Source organism: Ochotona curzoniae, unplaced genomic scaffold (assembly GCF_017591425.1).
Source record: "Ochotona curzoniae isolate NIBS_2020 unplaced genomic scaffold, NIBS_Ocur_1.0 patch266, whole genome shotgun sequence".
Taxonomy (NCBI): Eukaryota; Metazoa; Chordata; class Mammalia; order Lagomorpha; family Ochotonidae; genus Ochotona; species Ochotona curzoniae.
This window is the reverse complement of record NW_024466824.1, coordinates 591,996-611,689: the sequence shown is the minus strand read 5'-3', so window position 1 is coordinate 611,689 and position 19,694 is coordinate 591,996. Positions and strand designations below refer to the sequence as shown.

Sequence of the window (19,694 nt, the reverse complement as noted above, 5' to 3'; positions counted from 1 at the left end):
TGGAGCCAGGACTCAAACTAAGCACTGAGATGGGGTGCAGTCATTCCAAGTGGTGGTTTAACTGCCCAGCTTTGTGCCTTGATTCTGTGTAGCATGTGTACTCAGGTAATTGACAAGCAGAACAAAACCTATTAATTATCCTGACAAATGGAGTAAATAGCTTAGTCAAAGGGGACAGTGAGAGAAGTAAGTGCCTGTTTTCTTTGCTGAATGTATTTATATAAAGTATTTGTAGAATTACTGTGGTTTGTAGTATGGACTAAATCTTTCTGGTACAAGTCTGGCCATTTTTTACTATGCAGAGATGATTGAATTTGTATGTGATTATAGGATTACTTCTCTGTCAAGAAATGTTTTTTTTCCTGTGCCTCATAAAGGTCTAATGACAGGTGAGCAAGCTATCCGCTCTTAGAGGATATGTAGTATAGTGGTGCCTTTTTTTTTTTTTTAATGAGACAATTGTTAGTATTTTTGTTTAATTTTCAGACTTAAATTCTCCTTTTTACATAAAACCTGGAAGCTTAAAAAGACCCCAAAATCACATTCTCCATCCCCTTCCAACATCAGCTTTTTGAGCGACTTTTATCAGAAACTCTGGGGACTGGCATTGAGACGTAGCCAGTTAAGCTCCCACCTGGGATGCCGATGCTCCATACGGGTGCCTGTTGGAAGACCTGGCCGCTCCACTTCCAGTCCAGGTCCCTGCCGATGCATCTGGGAGAGCAGCAGAGGATGGCTGAAGTACTCACTTGGGCCTGTTTGTCACCTTTCTGGAAGACATGTATGAAGCTGCTGGCCTGGCTTCAACCTGGTCCGTCCCTGGCTGTTGGAGCCGTTTGTGTAGTGAATGACTGGATGGAAGATCTCTTTCTCTCATTTTTTACCTCTCCCTGCGCTACTCTTTCAAATAAATAAGTAAATCTTTTACAAATAAATGTTAATGTAAGTGATGTTAATTCTAAGTTGAGATACATACTCAAGGTTGTAGTTGTGGAAGATGTAGGAAGCCAAGGGGCAGGTGCATGGGACTGGCTCCCTTGTACGTGTTGTTGGAGGCCTCTTATGAACCTACAGTTATTTCAAAGTGAAAAACTTAACAAAAGAATTAAATTATGTTGTATTCATGTGGCTATATACTTTCACTAAGTATGTTACTTTATACAAAAGATTATACTGCCTGGCCCAGCACAGGAGCCTCTAGTGGCTGGGGTCCTCGCCTTACATGTTCCATGATCCTATATGGCACTGGTTCATGTCCCGGCAGCCCCGCTTCCCATCCAGCTCCCTGCTTGTGGCTTAGGAATGCACTCGAGGACGGCCCAAAGCCATGGGATCTTGCACCCCCATGGGAGACCAGAAGAGGCTCCTGGCTCCCACCTTTGGATAGGCTCAGCTCTGGCTGCTGTGGCTGCTTGGGGAGTGAATCAACACACAGAAGATCTTCCTTGCTTATTGCGTAGTTTTGTAGGGAAGGGCTAACATTTCAAGAGGAAGCACATTTTCTGTCATTATTACAAACATGAATGAGGGCAGGCGTTTGGAGTTGCAGCTACGATGCTGCTTGAAGAGCGTGCGTGTGAGTCCTCTGCTGTCCGTTCCCACTTCAGCTAATGGACGCGGGAGGTGATGGCTCAGGTCAGTTGGTCCCTGCCACTTATGTGGGAGGCCTGAATTACATTCCTGGCTCTGACTTGGTCCTGCCCTTCTGTGGACACAGGGGGAGTAAACCATCAGAAGGGGGATCTCTCTTCCCTGTTGCTTTGTGCCTTCAAATAAGCAAGTAAATGAATTGATTTTTAAAATCAAATAAGTACTAAATGTTTTATGAGAAAGTGAAGTGTAAAATATTATTCTATTCTTGATGAAATTATAATCAGTTAAGAATCAGAACTCTAGACCACAGCTATCAAATACAAATATAATTTGAGTTATGTGTCATTTAAAATCTTCTGATTCCCATGCTAAGAAGTCATAAGAAAAAGTACAATCCATATTATATTTTTATTTAGCTGAACATATTCAAAGTATTATTTCAGCATATAATCATTATAAAAACATGAATGACATTTTTTTCCCACCTTTCCGTTCAGACAAGCCCCATTCAGATACTTGTTAGCAGGTGTGTCTCAGTACTTAGTGTAGGGCAGCTCTAGGCTAAATAAGAAGGTGGAGACTTGGAGGAGTGAAGAGCAGTTAGTTGTGCAAGGCCAGAAGAAGCCTCTTACACGAAGTGTCACAGTCATAATCTCATACTGATATTTAATTTTAGGCGTTTTCTGTTAGAGCAAAGATCATTAGTAATGTTACTGTGCAGAGGGCCCCAGCACAGTGGCTCAGTGGCTAAATCCTCACCTTTCAAGTGCTGGGATCCCATATGGGCACTGGTTTGTGTCTCAGCTGCTCCACTTCCCATCCTTGTGGACAGAAAGCAGTAGAGGATGGCTGAAAGCCTTCAGACCCTGTACTTTTACGGGAGACCCGGAAGAAGCTCCAGGCCCCTGACTTCAGATCAGATCAGCTCAGCTCTGGCCATTGCAGCCAGTTAGAGTATGAGCCACTGGATGAAAGATCCTCCTGTCTCTCCTCCTTGCAAATCTGCCTAATAATAATAATAATAATCTTTAAAAAACATTACTACACTGAATTGATTTGTATAGCATAAATACTTCATTTAACATATGGCTCATGTTAGTAGTTATGGCTTCAGTTTTAGCAGTAATGAGGTCAGTACAATAAATGCTTCTATGAAGATACTCAGATCCTTGCTCAAAGATAAGGAATTGAAAAACCTAGACTTCATTATCACCACATAGTTGAGGGTTACATCTTTTTGTCATAATGAAACTTCTGTCCCCTTTTTACTTCTTTAATCTCTGGCATTCCAGCCATCTGAATGTGAGCTAGTTACATAAGCAGAAGAGTGGGGAGAGTCGAAGTTCCTTAGAGCTGGAAAGTAGAAGATAAGTGGACAGGTTACATTTCCTCTTTCCTTGGAGCGGGCATTGTGGCACAGTGGATTAAGCTTCCACTTGGGACACCAGCATGCCATTTCAGAGTGCTGGTTCTTGTCCTGGCGACTCCATTTCCTGTTCGGTTTCTGTGAATGCACCTGGCATGTTGACAGGTCATTCCTCGCAGGAGTGCTTGAGTGTCTGCACCGATGTGGCTTTTGGTGTCACCCTGACTCATCTCTGGTCTAGTTCGGATGCAGCAGGCATTTGGGAGTCAGTCAACAAATGGAAGCTGTCTCCCTCTCTCTCTTTCTGTTTTAAGGTTTTATTTATTTTTATTCAAAAGACAAATTTATGGAGAAAGGGGGAGACAGAGAAAGAGCATCCATCCACTGGTTCACTCCCCAAATGGCTGAGGTGGCCAGAGCAGAGCTGATCCAGAGCCAGGAGCCAGGAGTCTCCCGCAGGTCTCCCACACAGGTGCAGGGTCTCAAGGTCTTGGGCCGTCCTCTGCTGCCTTCCCAGGCCACAAGAGGGAGCTGGATGGGAAGTGGGGCAGCTGGGGCACAAACTGGCACCCTTTGGGTTACTGATGCTGGTAGGTGGAGAAATAGTCGGTTGATCTCTGGTGCTGGCCCCTTTCTTTCAAGTAAATACATTAAAAAGATTGTTTTTTTCTTCTTTCCTAGCTCTTTAAGAAAAAAAATTAAGTTACTTTTCTTTCTCTGACACTGGAATTGTGATTGCCAACATTGTATTCCTTATATAATTTTTATTGCTCTCAGATATTCTTTGGTACCATTAGGAATAATTATAATGAGTTTTTATATAATTATGTCCATATTTGGAGAGGACAAATTCATAAATATGACATGCATAAATTAGAGGTAATTGTTTAGGAGGAAAGCTCCCACCACTCTTCCTGGCAATGTGTTAAGTTCTGAATATTTATTAACCAAGTGTTAAAGAGAGATTTGGGTTCTTTCAGTTTTCTCCTGTCACAGCAATGCTAGTAACCCCTTAACCAAGCCTCCTAATTAGTCTAGACTTTACTACTTTCTTTTACAAAAGGAAGCTAGGATTGATACTGATTTGATGTTTTTTGACTCCAGACTTTGGAGATTTAAGATATTTTCACCAGTTAGATTTTGCTGTGGCGTTTGATATTATTCCAGGGTCACTGGAGCCATCTGCTGACAGAATTAATTTTGGGCGTTGGATTATTGTTCATTTGAATTTGTGCAAGATTCTAGGATGTTTTGTATATAATGAAATGTTGAAAGGAGCATTTTTAATTCTGCTTAGCTTTTGCTTTTGATTTCTTTATATTTAATTCACTATCAAGGCAGCAATATTTTTTCCGGCTCTTAAAGTGACTATTGGTTTGTTCTAGTTTAGAAGTATTTTCATTTAAATGTGGCTTTAATATGAAAGCATTTTTAAAGTTCTGTGCTAGTATTATTTAGATGTGTTGTAGCTTGTTCATTATGCATTTCATATGATTAAACATACTTTTGCTCTAAGTTTAACTCATGGTGCCACTGCACAGCTTACGGTGCCCATATAAGCACCTGTGATAGGGTACCATGCCACACTGCCCCTCATTTAGGCAAACTGTAGGTGACCTCTTCAGCAGCTCAACAAAATATAAGGAAGTAATTTTCCCACTTTTCAGAAGAAATGCTTGTTAGGATTAACCGTTTTCCATGTGAAGCAGGGGCCACGGTTCTTGGGCTGCCTTCCACACTGTCACAGGCGCTTTAGTCATGAGCTGGATCGGGAGTGGAACAGCTGGGACTCAAACTCAGGTCCTGTGGGATGCTGGTGTTGCAGGTGGTGCTTTTGCGCACGGTACCAGCCCCTTGCACTTTTTAGGAAGGTTTTTTTGTTTTGTTTTGTTTTGTTTTTAATTTGGCAGAAAAGGCAAGGGCAGACAGAGATCCCTTTTTGTGCTTGATTACTCCTCCAGTGCCTGCAATAACTGGGCCTGGACTGTGCCAAAGCTGGATCCCAGGACCCTCCTGGACCGCTCCTCTGGGTGGTAGGGACCGGGTGACTTGCCATATCACCTGTTGCCTCCTAGGGTCACATCAGCAGGAGGTTAGGGTTAGGAGGGGAAGTAGGCACTGCATGGAATGCCAAGGCCCCCAAGCCATCTTAGCCACGGAACCAAATGCCTGCACCCGTAATACACTTTTTTCATGAACACATTTTTCGTGAAAACCACATACACAAAATCTTAAAAAGACACTCGTTTAAATTTTATTTCTATCTTTTGATAAAGATCTTTTTTTGAAATCCTCAAAAAAAAGTTTACATTATGTGCAGTGGTTTAGATGTCTCTTGGGGCCCTGAAACCCCCCTTCGATGCCTGGGTTTCAGTCCTGCCAGCACCCATGACCCTGACCTCCTGCTTCTGCGTGCCCTGGGAGGCAGCAGGCAGTCACCCCAGCTCTGCTCCAGCACTGCCCCAGCCATCACAGACATCTGGAGAGCCATCTAGTGGATGGGAGGTCTCCTCTCTTTTCTCTGCCTTTGAAATAAATACAATAAATAACCTCAAATTACTTTGAAAGGAGTTGGTCGGCTCAAGCCACAAATCCTGCATGTTGCTTTTATCACTTATGGTAGATCTTGCACGTGCTCTTTAAGGAATTTTAGAAGACCCAGTAATATAAAGCAATCCAAGGCAGTTTGGCAGGTATCTATGTATTTGATGTTCATTTACAGTTTTGCACCTCCAGGGGTCCTTGTTATAAAAGAGTATCACATATGCAAGAAAAATATATGAAGTGTTGTTCAGTTATATCCATGTACTTTCAGTAGTAAAAATAGAAGCAATTTTTTTTTTTTACCAATAGGGAAACTATTATACAGGATATGATACATGTATAACACGAAATAAGTCTTATTACCAAGAGTAAGGTGGATATGTTGATGACTTTTTTTTTTGATAATTCATTCTATTTATTGAAAAGAGGAGTTAGGAAGAGAGAAAGGTTGGGTCTGCACCTGCTAATTCATTCCCCAAATGGGTGCAGGGGCCCAAGCACTTGGACCATACAAGTAGTATTAAGTTCCAGGGGAAGGTTTGGAATAAGAGAAAAGATAAGGTTGTCATGAAAAGAAAAATCATTGTAAGCACTGGCTCCATCATAAAATAAGGGTGCAGAAACAGATGTAGATTTACTACCAAATTAATCAACAAGAATTGGCCAAATTAGGTCTGATGAAGATGGGTATGAATAAAGATGCTAGGCAAGTGATGTATGTAAAACACTGAGCTAAGAAACTTCTACATCCTCAACAGCGTGGCGGTTGTTAATGCAGGTCTTATCAGTTAGTAATTGATTAATTACCATTACTTAATGGTTACCAGACTAGAATTGTTGATCCCACTATAGTATAGGCTGCTGTCTGGGTTTTTACAGGTATCCCCACATTCACTGTGAGGTTTTCTGTCCCCTAAATGACATTTCCAAGACCTCTTCTTTCTCAGCCAACTTAACACATTTGGGGGAATCTGAACACTGACATGTGCACTTCACGTTCAAGTCAAGATCTTTATACATTCAGTGTGTTGGTAGTCTTCCTTCAGCCATTTCCTCTTCAGCACGTATTGTTCTTTGGGCCACTGGACATGTAATGTTTGATATCTAGTATTTTTTTAAAATAATACTAGAGAAGGAAACTATTTGAATTTGAAATACTTATTTTACTTAAAATTTTTATTACATGGACAAGGATTTACTCCATCTTACCCACAGGATATCTGCCTGTTGGAAATAGATGTTGTGTTTTCATAAACGGTATTTAGCATATGTCTTTTTAAAATGCAAATGCAAATGAATAGAATTCTCTTTGATATGCAACTTTTTCTCCTTAGACCAGAATCTGTAGAAGCTAGCCCTGTGGTAGTTGAGAAGTCCAACAGTTATCCCCACCAGCTATACACCAGCAGTTCGCATCATTCACAGAGTTACATTGGTTTGCCCTATGCGGTAAGTATTAAACATTCCTCTTGAAGGAGATTTTTAAAACTTAGAGTTATAAAAGTAGATGTCTATGGCATTGTGCTCAGAACTGCATCTTTTAGAAATATAGTTATTTCATATTATCCAAAAAATTAGGTATAAAATTTATAAAAATTTTTCTTCAGTCTAACCAATTGGGATTTATTTAAGAGAAATGTATACATTCGAAGTTCCCTAAAGGTTTTAGTATTGTTATTTTATAACTTCTGCTCTTGACAGCTGGATATTCCATTCTGCTTCTCAAAAAGACTGTTATAATTTCCAGAGTAAATGACATAGTTACTGTATTTTGGCCTTGCTTTTAAGATGAATGCTTTTAAATATATGGCATTGCGTTTACTCATCTAATCCTCTGAAACAGCCTCATAATATTTTTTTAGATTTATAGCTGAAAAAATGTAAGCTTATGTAAGTTAACTTATTCAGTCTTACATAGTTATTAATGTAGATTCAGACATAGTCACGGAACTGATAACGTTTGTGATCATGTGGAGGCAAAACTATGGGCAATTTTCGTTGCCTGAACTAGAATAAAAATTTTCACAACTATGAAGTCCAAGTTGTATCTTATGGTGATCATGTGTGTTTTTGTTGTTGTTTTGTTAGTCCTGCATTTCTCTGCATTAGCCTCCTACACCTTGTACTTGCTTCCATTTCCAAGATGGAGTTGTGAAGGCAGATTAGGAGGGCTCAGAATGTACAGGTAGAGTTGACACAGAAAGATCTATCCACTGGTTCACTCCTCACATGGCTGCAGTGGTTGGAGCTGAACTGATATGAAAGGAATCAGGAGCTTCCTCCAGGTCTCCCACATGGGTGCAGGGGCTCAAGGACTAAAGCCCTTCCAGGTCATAAGTAGAGAGCTGGATTGGAAGTGGAGCAGCTGGGACATGAACTGGCAACCGTATGGTATGCCGGTGCTGTAGGCTGAGTCATAGAAGGCTATGCCATGGCACCAGTCCCCAATTTTCATCTTTCAGCTCCATAGTTCCACTTTTTGACTGTTCCTCATATCTTTGGAGTTTTGGAAGATTAAAGTTTGATTTGAAGGCAACCACTCCTACCTCATAGATACATTCACTTAATACTTTAGCTACACAGTCATTATTTTAAAGAGGTAAAGGAACAAACAGGCCAGTTTCATATCTCTTGGGCATTACATTAGTGGTGGAATTTTATTTAAGTTCCTTAATTCACAGTGTTGCTGAAATTCAATAACAGTGCTGTATTTGTGTTCATTATCCAGGACCATAATTATGGTGCTCGTCCTCCGCCAACACCTCCGGCTTCCCCTCCTCCATCAGTTCTTATTAGCAAAAATGAAGTAGGCATATTTACCACTCCTAATTTTGATGAAACTTCCAGTGCTACCACAATCAGCACATCTGAGGATGGAAGTTACGGCACTGATGTGACCAGGTGCATATGTGGTTTTACACACGATGATGGATACATGATCTGTTGTGACAAATGCAGGTAAAACATTTCACACCCATTAGTTTACTCTTCATTGCTACTGTTGGTTGTTAATGTTGCAAATATAACTAAAGTCACTTTTGAAGGAATTAACGAATGCAGTTTTAAAGTGGGTCTTCCAGCACTGATGATGCAGCTTATTTTGTTCCTTGGAGAAGGCATTTATGGAAAAGAAACAAACAGAAAGCCTAGCTTGGTGTATGTTAGAAACCCTTTGCTATGTGAGTCACGGATCATCAGTTTGAGCTTTATTCGTGTAGGCTCACATCTCCTCCTAGTCCGCCAGTAATCTGAGTACATAAAGCAGTAGACACGGCAGATGGACACTGAGTCCTTTGTATTTCCTTTGGAATTATTTGTGCTGTATAGTGAACTGCATTTTCCAGTTTGGGGAAAGTAAGCATTTTGATGGATGTTTGTTTGACCTGACTCTCTCACCTCCTTTTGACTTGAACCTTGCAGCACTCTGGAGTCTCCCCGAACCAGATCCAGACTCCCCTCCCCCAACCCTGGTCCAACCTCCAAGAAAGGCCTCCTCCCCTAGAGAAGGTGTGATTGGGACAGAAAGCGGGGTTTTGTTTTTTGGCTTTTGGGATTTTTGTTTTTGTTTTGTGGGGGAGACTTTGGGAGGATGGAGAGGGAACAGTAGGATTTGGCCGTAAAGTTCATGGGTCTGTTCCCTGCACGAGTGGAGAGCAGAAAGTATTGGCGCAGTACGGTGTAGACACAAGACAGTGTGGTAGCTTTGCGCCACTTCCTGTTTCCGGTCCTTAGCGTGTAGCTTCATTATTTGGTGGGACTAGAATGGCATATACCTGTATTTGAACCAAATTGTACAGAAGTAAATATAAGTTACTGTGTATTATTTATACTCTTGTTCCCATCTATTAGATTAAAGGTTGAGTATTGATACAGCTATGTAGTTGAATCATATTTCAAAAAGTTCATTAAATTTTGTCAAAATATAGGAAATCAGTGTTAAGTGGAATGTCAATTTTGGTAGTATTTTTATGGAAAGTTGTGTTAATTCTTGAGTCTATTTAAATGATAAAAAATTATAATACCTTTTCAATTTTAAAAATAAAATCCTCATTACCTGCAATGTATCTACATGAATAATGACCTTATAAAATTTACTCAGGATGTAAATTTAAAACTAAAAAATAATTTCAGTGAGATCTTTTATTATAAGCTATCAATTAAAAGAGCTTCTCGTAGCTGATTACATTGATGTTACAAATTACATAACACTTTGCATTATTTTTAATATATAATATAAGCAGTGTTTTTAATTATGGTAAATTATGCCTAATGTGTAGTTATCTCTTGGAAACTAGTTAAATTATACTTAGGATTTTTTATATTCATGTACATATTTATAAAGAAACAGTCTGGATTATTGAAGGTAATAGTGACTTCTTTTTATAACTGTCTTCTTCTTCTAATTTTCTGTTCCTCAGCCTGTAATATACTCCAAGACTTAATCTGTTTTCCTTTATTCTTCTTTCCATTCTCGTTGTTTTCATGATCCAATATTTGGTAGCCGTCATTTAAGCCTGACTGTCTACCCTCTGATTGTTTAGTCATGTCTAACCTTGGTTTCTTATTCTCGTGGCATCAATTACTTACTAAAAATTTCTGGTCACCCTCCTTGTGATCTGCTTTGCTTTTCCATCTCTTTGATGTGCCTTATATTATGCTTCACATTTTGCCAGTTTTTCCTGTAACAATCTTAGTTGAGAAGAACAGCACAAAAGTAATTAGTCCAGTAGTTCAATTGGAACTGGCTAATTGCTATGTATAGACTGGATAAGACTGGTTTTTGAAATATACGTGCCTGAAGGTACTTCAAAAAGTTAACCGAAAAATGAAATTAAAAGGAGTTTATTTTGTTAGAAAAATTATTGAAATATATGCAGTTTTTTCATATTATGTGTTTCTGCAAACCTTTACAAGACACGATATGTCAATTTTAGACAAATGGGTGTCTTGGCAAGAAAATGAAATTAGGGGACTATTGCTGTGGCACAGCGAGTGAAGCAACTGCCTGCAGCACTGGCATCTCCTGAGAGCACTGGCTCCAGTCTCAGCTGCTCTGCTTCCAGCCCAGAGTCCTCAGAACATTCCTGGAAGGCAGGAGAAGTTGACCCAGGCCCTCGAGCCTGTCACCCAGGGGGGAGGCTCAGATAAAGGCCACTCTGTGTCACTCTGCCTTTCAAATAAGGACATCTTCAGAAGAAAGGAGAGGAACAAAACATCCATAAGGAGTGTGACTTCTCTTGGTCTTCATGGGATACTTCCTGGATTGTTGAGCTTTTTTTTTTCCCCTGCTATATTTTAAACTTTATTCTTTATCTCTGCCCTGGAATGTTGAAAATATCTTAGATTTCTGACTCTAGCTACGTCACTTTTTTGAGTTAATACTGTATGCCACTGAAGCACTTCTCTTTGTTCCTGTTAATGGAGGAAAGCCGCAGCTGCTCCAGCATTTCACACTCTGTATGATTGCGCTTGGGCGATCAGTTCACCTGCTGTATTTTCAATACGAATAACCCCTTTATAGATGTTGGCTGTCCCCTCCTCCTGTTAATTCGTAAATGTTGCTGTGATGATGCCCTTTCTTTCTGTTTCCCGAGTGTTTACTGAGGCCCGTTAGTTTTTGAGGTGCTTTGCCAATGGATTCCAAGAGTGGACAATCCATTTTATGATTTCTAATACCATTTGTAGCCTATGCCTTTCTGTTTTGAAGTCGTATTTGCTGTTGAAATTTGTGTATCATGGATTTCTCGTTCTGGTTTTGCATTTTGAAATTTTATCCCTGTGAGGACAGATGTCTAAGAATCCCCTCACAGCATCATTTAGAGTGCTAAGCTCAAAGTAAGTGCTTTTTAAGGGACAGAGAGGAATATCACATCCTAATTTAAGGATGCTTTTAACATGTGACATGTTCTGCCTTTTTTCCTCCTTCAAGTGTTTGGCAACATATTGACTGCATGGGGATCGACAGGCAGCATATCCCTGACACATATCTATGCGAACGCTGTCAGCCTAGGTAAGTTACACATGCCAAGTAAAATTGCCAGAAATTTTATTGAAGTAATCTACAGCTAGCAGAAGTTTGTGAATTAATGAATCACTATGTTTTATCAACTCTAAGAAGAATTTTATGCTCATTGGTTTTGTAATCTGACATTGATAAAACTTAGAAAAATATTCCCTTTAACAGCATGTCATGGTCTGATTAGCATGTCATGGTTTGCTTTGTAGCTTTCACTAAATAACGAATAGAATAGTGGCACAACTACTCATTGATGGCATCTTTTTGTCAGTTAAGTGCACTGTAAGAAAAGTTACTAGACAAGGACTTTTCTCAAGTAAAGAATTTGGTAGGTCTGTCACTGCTTTGGTTTGCGGTAACTTTTCCCCTTTTTTTTCCTCCTTCCCTCCCTCCCTCCCTCTCTCCCCTCCCCTCCTGCCCTCTCTCCCTCCTCTCTCCTCCTCCTTCTCCTCCCCTCCCCTCCCCCTCCCTCCCCTTCCCGATGTATATTTTAAACCTATGTAAAAATTTAAAAATATAATGAACCTACATGTTTCTAAACCCCTGCTTCATTAATTGTCATTTTTATCTATACTGTCATGTATTTTTCTTCTTTTTACATTATTTTGAAGAAAAATGGCAGATAATCACATTATTTCATCTGAATGTATACATATGTATTCCAGTATATTATCTATAAAAGAATTACCTTTTTTTTTTTTAAAAAAAGTAGTTTGTCCTTATCTTCTGAAGCTTTGCTTTTAGTTACAGTCCAAACTATTAAATGCAAAATTCCAGAATAAGTAATTTCCGTTTTTAAACTGTGCACAGTTCTGAGCAGGGTGATGAAATCTTGTGTTACTCATTGGGACTTTAATCATCTCTGGCCGTGCATCTGGGGTTCTCACGGTACTGTGGTGTTCCAGCATGAGGCTTTAACAGTGACCCCAAGCACAGGAGTAGTGACGCTGCCAGCTTAGAAGTTGTGACGTGCTGCTTTGAGTATCATCTTGCATCATTTTAAAAAGGCTTAGTGGAGTGCTTTAAGATATTTTAAGAAAACATTCACATGACTTCTGTTACAGGGCAGTGTTAGTATTTGTTACAGTTTATTAATAGGCATTGTTAATCTTTTATTGTGCCCCACATATATATTTAACTTTATCATCAATGTGAATATATAGGAAAAACATAGTATAGTTAGAGTCACTAACTTCCTTAGGTCCAGGCATCTATTTGGGGTCTTAGAAGACACTTTTGAAGATAAAGAGGGACCACTATACTCACGAAACCATTAATATACATATAGCAAAATCATTGTAGCACTCTTACAACATCGATGGGTTGATATACAATTCTTAAGCCCCTAGTTCTCTTATTTCCCTACTCTGCTACCCTGTCACCTCTGTAATGATGAAGAAACTAGGTTGTTGATTCTTCTAGCCTTCGAATTGCCATAAAAGAGTATATAAACCCTCTAGGCTTGTTGATCACATTTAGGTTTGTTGTTGTTTTGATATGAATATTTCATAATCTGTACGCTGCCAGGTAGCATCTAATAATGATGCCTCTAAGACAAGAATCGTTGACAGTCATTTTTAAAAAACTGCTAATTTATTAGGGGTTGCAGATTAGCAATACATGATTTCTGTTGTTTATCACCTAATAGCTGCACTATTCAGAAAAAAACACCTCCCGAAAATGAAGTATGAATTGTGAATGTTCAGATGTAAGCATAGAGGATCCTTATCGATGCTTAATCACCGAGCACCTCTGTCTACTGCAGTGCTGTCTGATAGCTTCTTCACCTGCTATGACAACTGTCTCAGGCTTATTTCACACTTCTGTGGCTGAAACTCAGAACTGGCATTCAAGGCCAGAATCCATCATTTTCTTCTGGATGGGTCACCGTTCCTCATTTATTTATTTAACAAAACTAGGAATGTTTGTTTTTATGATAAAATATATGAGTTTATATTGACACTTCAAGTTCAAATTCAGAAATATAAATTTTGTGTAACCATGTTTATAGTTGTATCTCCTTTTATCCTGACATTTAACAACACAGATGGTAATGTGATTAGAGTGTCACATAATTAATTGTTTAATCCCATGGAAGATTACAGCAGTCTGCAAGCATCAAGAGCAAAACCAACACTAACAATATGATTGTATAAAAAATTTAGAACAGTTTTTTCTCTTGGGGGTAGACCACGTGATGCTCGATCAGCTTACTGTATTGGAATGGCCCTTGAAAGAATTTAATTATGATCAAACCATCACTTATGTTTAAGTTACTAGCTTTATTTTATTTGTTCATTTTTTTAAAGTTAAACAGTTTGAATTAGTGGTATGGTCATATCCAGTTGTGACGTGATGTTAAAGGTCTTGTGAACCTTTGACCAACTTTAGTAGTAGTGCTTTAAAAGCCGTGATTGATATAGAACCACAGCTGGGATATTGCTGTTGAAGGAGAGAAGGCACAGAGCAGGACCATCCCACAGGCCCCCCTCATGCTATCTTCTGTAGCCACGTTTCCCCTAATCCTCACCTGACTTATGGCAACCACTAAGCTGTATACCGTTCCTATAATTGTATTATTTCAAGAATGTTATATACATGGAATTAAATAAGTTGATGATCCAGCATGTGAATGAGCCCTGAGTATAATCCTCTGGATAGTCATTCTAGTTGTTGCAATATTTTATGAGTGTGTCAGTTTTTTTATTATTATTTTTTATTCCTTAGTAGTATTCCATGACATACTGAGTACTGTGCATGTTCGTTGTTACGACAATGTCACACTCGTAAGCCTTTTCACTTGCAGAAGACAAAGCATTTCAGAAAGCTCATGGAAAATGAATTAAAAGTTAACTTTACTAGGGCCAGCACTGGTACAGCTAGTGAAACCAATGCCTGAGGTATCATTAGCTTCCCACAGAAATGCTGCTTTGAGCCCAGGCTGCTCTGCTTCCCACCCAACTCCCTGTTAATGTTTCTGGGAAAGAAGCAGGAGAAGGCCCAAGTGCCGGGGTCCCTGGATGATTTCTAGGTTCCTGGCTCCAGTGTTCCCGTCCTCAACCTCCACAGCCATTTGGGAAGTGAAACAGGATGGAAGATCTCTTTCTGTGGCCCCCACCTGCCCTCCGCCGTGTCACTCTGCCTTTTGATTAAAAAAGTTTTCTGTTGCGCAAAAAAAGTTGAAATCTATGGATATAATTTTTTTCATAATGTGCATTTTCCATAAACCTTTGAAGATCCCTCATAGATATGGAATGTATGAATTTGTGTTTGTTTCTGGATAAATGTAATTATATCAATGTTTATGTGATTATACACATACACGTCAGCATTTGAGGACGTTTCAAGGGTTCAGGGAAAAGAATTTAGAGATAATTATATTTTACTACCAAAAATTTTTCTGCACAGGTATTTATGTGCATCTTAGTTTTCTCATCTGTGGAACACATGCCCAGGTGTGGTTAATAAACGCCTACTAAGGGCCTCGGTTGTCTGGTGGTTTCATGCTTCATCTTAGGGGAAACTGTCAAACTGTTTCCAAAATGGTCATCTCATTTTATATTTATGCCACCTCAAATATATGAGTAGTCAAGTTATTTTTTAAAAGATTGACTCCTTTAAGTTGGAAGAGCAAATTTACAAAGAGAGAGAGAGAAAGATCTTCCATTTATTGGTTCACTCCCCAGAGAGCTGTACCAGCCAGAGCTGAGACGATCTGAAGTCAGGAGCCAGGAGCTTCCCGATCTCCTGCATGTCTGATGGGCCCAAAACTTTGGGTCATCCTCTAATGCTTTTCTAGGCCACAAGCAGGGAGCTGGATGAGAAGGGGAGCAGCTGGGACAAGAACCAGCACATATATGGGATGCTGGTGCTTGCAAGGCCCAAGGATTAGCCAGTTGAGTCATTGTGCCAGCCCCAATTTATTTTTAGAATTGCTTTTAATGTATTCTTGCATAATAACTTAATGAAACGGGTGGCTCTGTTATCTTGAGTTAATTTTGTAGAACAAACTATATTCAGAATAAGTCCAACATAGATATGTATCTATGTATTTGTATTTCTTCCCTCTCCTAGGTAAGCAGTAGTATATTATGTAGAATATTTGGCACATTTTATTCACATGTAAAAGCTCAAAATCATAGCAGCATGTAGAGACCTGTTCATTTCTGTCTGTAATTTCGAAGTACTCTTACCTTTTTCATGGAGCATGGTTTATTCAACCATCCCTTTTGGGTAGGCATTTTTCAGTCTTTTCTTGCTGTGAATGGAATTGGGACTGTGCAGTAAAGGGACAAATATACCTATAAAATGTAGTCAGTCAGTGACAGTTCCCCTTCAGTAGGAGCTATGTAATTTTGAATTCTTTCCAGTAATGGGTAAACATGCCTGTTTTCCCAAACCTCACAATAATGTTTTGAGAAACTTGGCTTTTTGCCAGTTTAACTGGTGACAAATGTTAACCTCGGTTACACTTCACATTTGTCTTACTGCGAGTTGAATCCTTCTAGTAGTTTTATTTCATGATTTTTTTTTTTAACAGATAGTGGCTTTTGTTATTTGAACGGTACAGTGACAGGAAGTGCTTTTCTGTTACCCTGGTTCATTCCCCAAGGCCAAGGGCCTGCAGCTGCATCCGAGTCTGTTATGAGGATGCAAGGAATGCCGAGTCCTTGAGCTGCCTCCTGTTTTCCCAGGCACATTTGCAGGGAGGGAGGTGGGTGAGAAGCAGAGTCCAGTACTCCAATAAGCGCTATGATGGAGAAGCTGAGGGCTGTAGGCAGCGCCTTCACTGGCCCACCTGCCTACCTGCCAGATAGTTTTTGGTGGAGTAAGTATCTGTAGTTGGATTCATTAAGAGTTGGTTAAAAAGTAACCATTATACAGGGACCACTTGAGAGGTCTGCTCAGCTGTGTGACAGCTAGGACAGCTATCTGTAACAGGGAAGAGAATGACATGTCTTAGACATTAATGCACATCTACTACTGAGTGTTAGATGCTTCAGTCTAGGGCCTTTTTTCTCTCATCAGAATAAACTAGGGTAATTTATATCTGAGCTCTAGACAAAAATGTATATGCAATTAGAAAGTTGAGGGAGAAAAGAATGATGTATTCCACGAGCACAGGCTGGGGAGGTGAAAAACGTGCTTCTTTTCCAAGAAGACGAGTTCACTGTGAAACAGCCACTTCAGTAGGGTATCTACTGCTAAATGCTAGAGCAGATCTACATTGTAAGGCAAAGGATGCGGCACGTGTTTTAAATTTTAATACTGTTTCTCACTAAATACGAAATTATAAACTGTCACATTTAAAACAGATCTGCTTTGTACTTAAATTTATGAAAGTTTGATAAGTAATCATGTTAATATTCTAATGTAGGAGTTTGGACAAAGAAAGAGCAGTGCTTCTACAACGCCGGAAGAGGGAAAATATGTCAGGTGGGTAAAATGGATTTATTGAATTAAATGTAACAGAATAAATGGCGTGCGTATTTTTAGTTAGATATTAATACCTTATTGATGAATTTGATTATAGGCATCATTTACAATTTCTGGTATAGATTTTTTACTTTTTTGTGCATTGTAGAATATGTACTAATAGGAAGTATGGAAGCTAAAGTCATCTAAGTTTTCTAATCACTGTGTCGCTTAGTCATAGGTAATTTACTGGTTTAAGGAAGTCAAATAGGTCATTTTCGAGGAAGATGGTGATCCATTAGCTTATGTGGAATGATGTTTGATTTTTAGGAACAGAATTTTTTAATTTTTATGTAATATATGCTACAGTTCTCATTTTGACTTTAAATATGTCGCTAGTGATACAACTGGTTGTGAATAATTGTGGTTTATTTAATCATTCCTGTTTGATGTACATTCAGGTAAATTTTAGCACTTTTGCTTATTTTGTTTTTGTTGTTACATATAGTGTCTTCAGTGAAATCCTCTTGGATAGGTTTTATAGGTTTTTTTTGTTTTGTGTGTGTGTAATACTGAGATGTGACTTGCTGTATCAGTTAACTCCTCCTCTGGAGGGAATCCTGACTCCGCCCGGCAGTGCTGGGAGTGCTCGTCGGCACAGTTGTAACCTCAGCATTTGCTGTCATTCCTTTGGTTCCCTTCCGGCTTAATGTATGAGGGGATATTTGCAATTGTGCATTCAGATGTATCTTAGAAAAAGTCAGGTGATGAAGAAGTAAAAGATGTGTTTATTCTTTGCAAAGATGGAAATAATACTTGGTTGTGTGGGGTGCTATTTTTTATTGTTTGGAATAGAAATATTGCACTTGTAACTTTTTGTTTTGCCTTTGCAGATGGTGATACCAGCGCTACTGAGAGTGGGGATGAGGTTCCCGTGGAGTTATACACCGCATTCCAGCATACTCCGACCTCAATCACTTTAACTGCTTCCAGAGTGTCCAAGGTGAATGAGAAAAGAAGGAAGAAAAGCGGGGAGAAAGAACAAAACATCTCAAAGTGTAAAAAAGTATGTTTTTACTGTTTTAGAAGTGGTTAAATGGCAGAGTCCAGAGGGGGCTAAGTTCTCCAGGACAGGCAGGAGACAGCAGTGGGAGGCCGCCAGCAGGGCTTTCTTGTAAAAAATTTACTTGAAAACGTTAATGTGTTTCAAAATTGTAGAGAATTGAGGCTTCTTATTTGTTGAATTTCTTATAATACATATGTATTTTCAATTAAATTTTATCTTACAAATCATCCCTAGGGTCTAATGGCAGCAAACTATTTTTATAAGCTATTATTCTTTAAATTTGCATATTTCTGTCTTAGCATATCATAACATATGCATATTTTCTACATAGTCTATGTTAAATTGCCAAATTCTAATAATATTTTCCTACCTGTAGCTTTTTAGGTTGTTGCCAGATTATTATTTTTTTTTTTTTTTGCATTTTGACATTTCAGTAAAAAACTGAAATGAATAAGGTGATTCTGAAGTGTTAGTTACATCTAATTTTCCCAGAGTCTCATGTTTACCCAGAATTTTATGTTTATTTTAGGCCTTTCGTGAAGGACCTAGGAAGTCATCAAGAGTTAAGGTAACTACACATTAAATGTGGTATTAATTATAAATATTGCTAATTATTTAGGAACTTACTATCTTTATGTTCTCTCCACTGTTTACAGTTTCATTGCTTTTTATCTTTTCCAGAAGTGGGACCTTAGAGAAATCTAAGTGTATTAATATATTACTTTTGTAATCCATTGACACTGGTAAAACACTCATCCAAAGGAAAGACATAGGAGAGAACTTCAGAAAGTTCATGGAAAAATAAAAATTAAAAGTTAACTTCTTTTGCTGAAAGGAATTTTGTCACCTATGATGTTGAGTTTTCAAAGGTTTATGAAAGAATATATAAAGCCCATGCATGTATTTCAGATATCTTGTACGCTACAATAAATTTATCTTCTCAGTTTCCCACAAATACTTTGAAGTACCATCCGGAAGCAGTTTTAATTTCCAGTAATTTAGATTTCATTTATGGATGTATTCCATATTCCCAATACTACTTTATGTTAGAAAATACACACACACACACACACACAGGTGTACAGTTCCTATGAATGCAGAAGCTCGTGTGAAGGACACATACTTGCTCTTTTGCATAATTGGGTTTTTTCAGCCTGCACTAGTGCCAACTATTGTGGCCACATGGGGAGTGAACTACTGGAAGATTTTTTTCTCTCTTTTCTATCCCTCTGTAACTGCCTTTTAAATAAGTAAAATATAAATGTTTACATAAATAAAAAGAATCTTTTTTATTTTTAAGATTTATTCATTTTTATTGGAAAGGTAGATATATAGAGAGGAGGAGAGACAGAGAGGAAGATCTTCCATCTGATGGTTCACTCCCCAAATGACCACAACAGCTGGAGCTGAGCCAATCCGAAGCCAGGAGCTCTTCCAGGTCTCCCACATGGGTACAGAGTCCCAAGGCTTTGGGCCATCCTGGACTGCTTTCCCAGGCCACAAGCAGGGAGCTGGATGGGAAGCAGGGCTGCTGGGATTAGAACCGGTGCCCATATGGGATCCCAGCGCATTCAAGGCGAGGACTTTAACCACTACATTATTGGGCCAGGCCCAATAAAAAGAACCTTTAAAAAAATAAGAAAATCACAGAAATTTCATTTGCCTTTTTTTTTTAACTGTTGCTTGACATTGAT

General features: G+C 39.0%; 1 protein-coding gene across 3 annotated transcripts in view; it reads left to right on the top strand.

Annotated features, from left to right (window-relative positions):
* The window catches only part of LOC121166951 (inactive histone-lysine N-methyltransferase 2E-like), a 67,393-nt gene that overhangs the window by 24,136 nt on the left and 23,563 nt on the right, over positions 1 to 19,694 (top strand). For all 3 annotated transcript variants that reach the window (XM_040996290.1, XM_040996289.1, XM_040996291.1), the window contains 6 exons: positions 6,838 to 6,952; positions 8,232 to 8,461; positions 11,433 to 11,513; positions 16,897 to 16,955; positions 17,828 to 18,000; positions 18,530 to 18,568. In XM_040996290.1, coding sequence (XP_040852224.1) covers positions 6,838 to 6,952; positions 8,232 to 8,461; positions 11,433 to 11,513; positions 16,897 to 16,955; positions 17,828 to 18,000; positions 18,530 to 18,568 — 697 coding nt within the window. The remainder of the gene's footprint in view (positions 1 to 6,837; positions 6,953 to 8,231; positions 8,462 to 11,432; positions 11,514 to 16,896; positions 16,956 to 17,827; positions 18,001 to 18,529; positions 18,569 to 19,694) is intronic.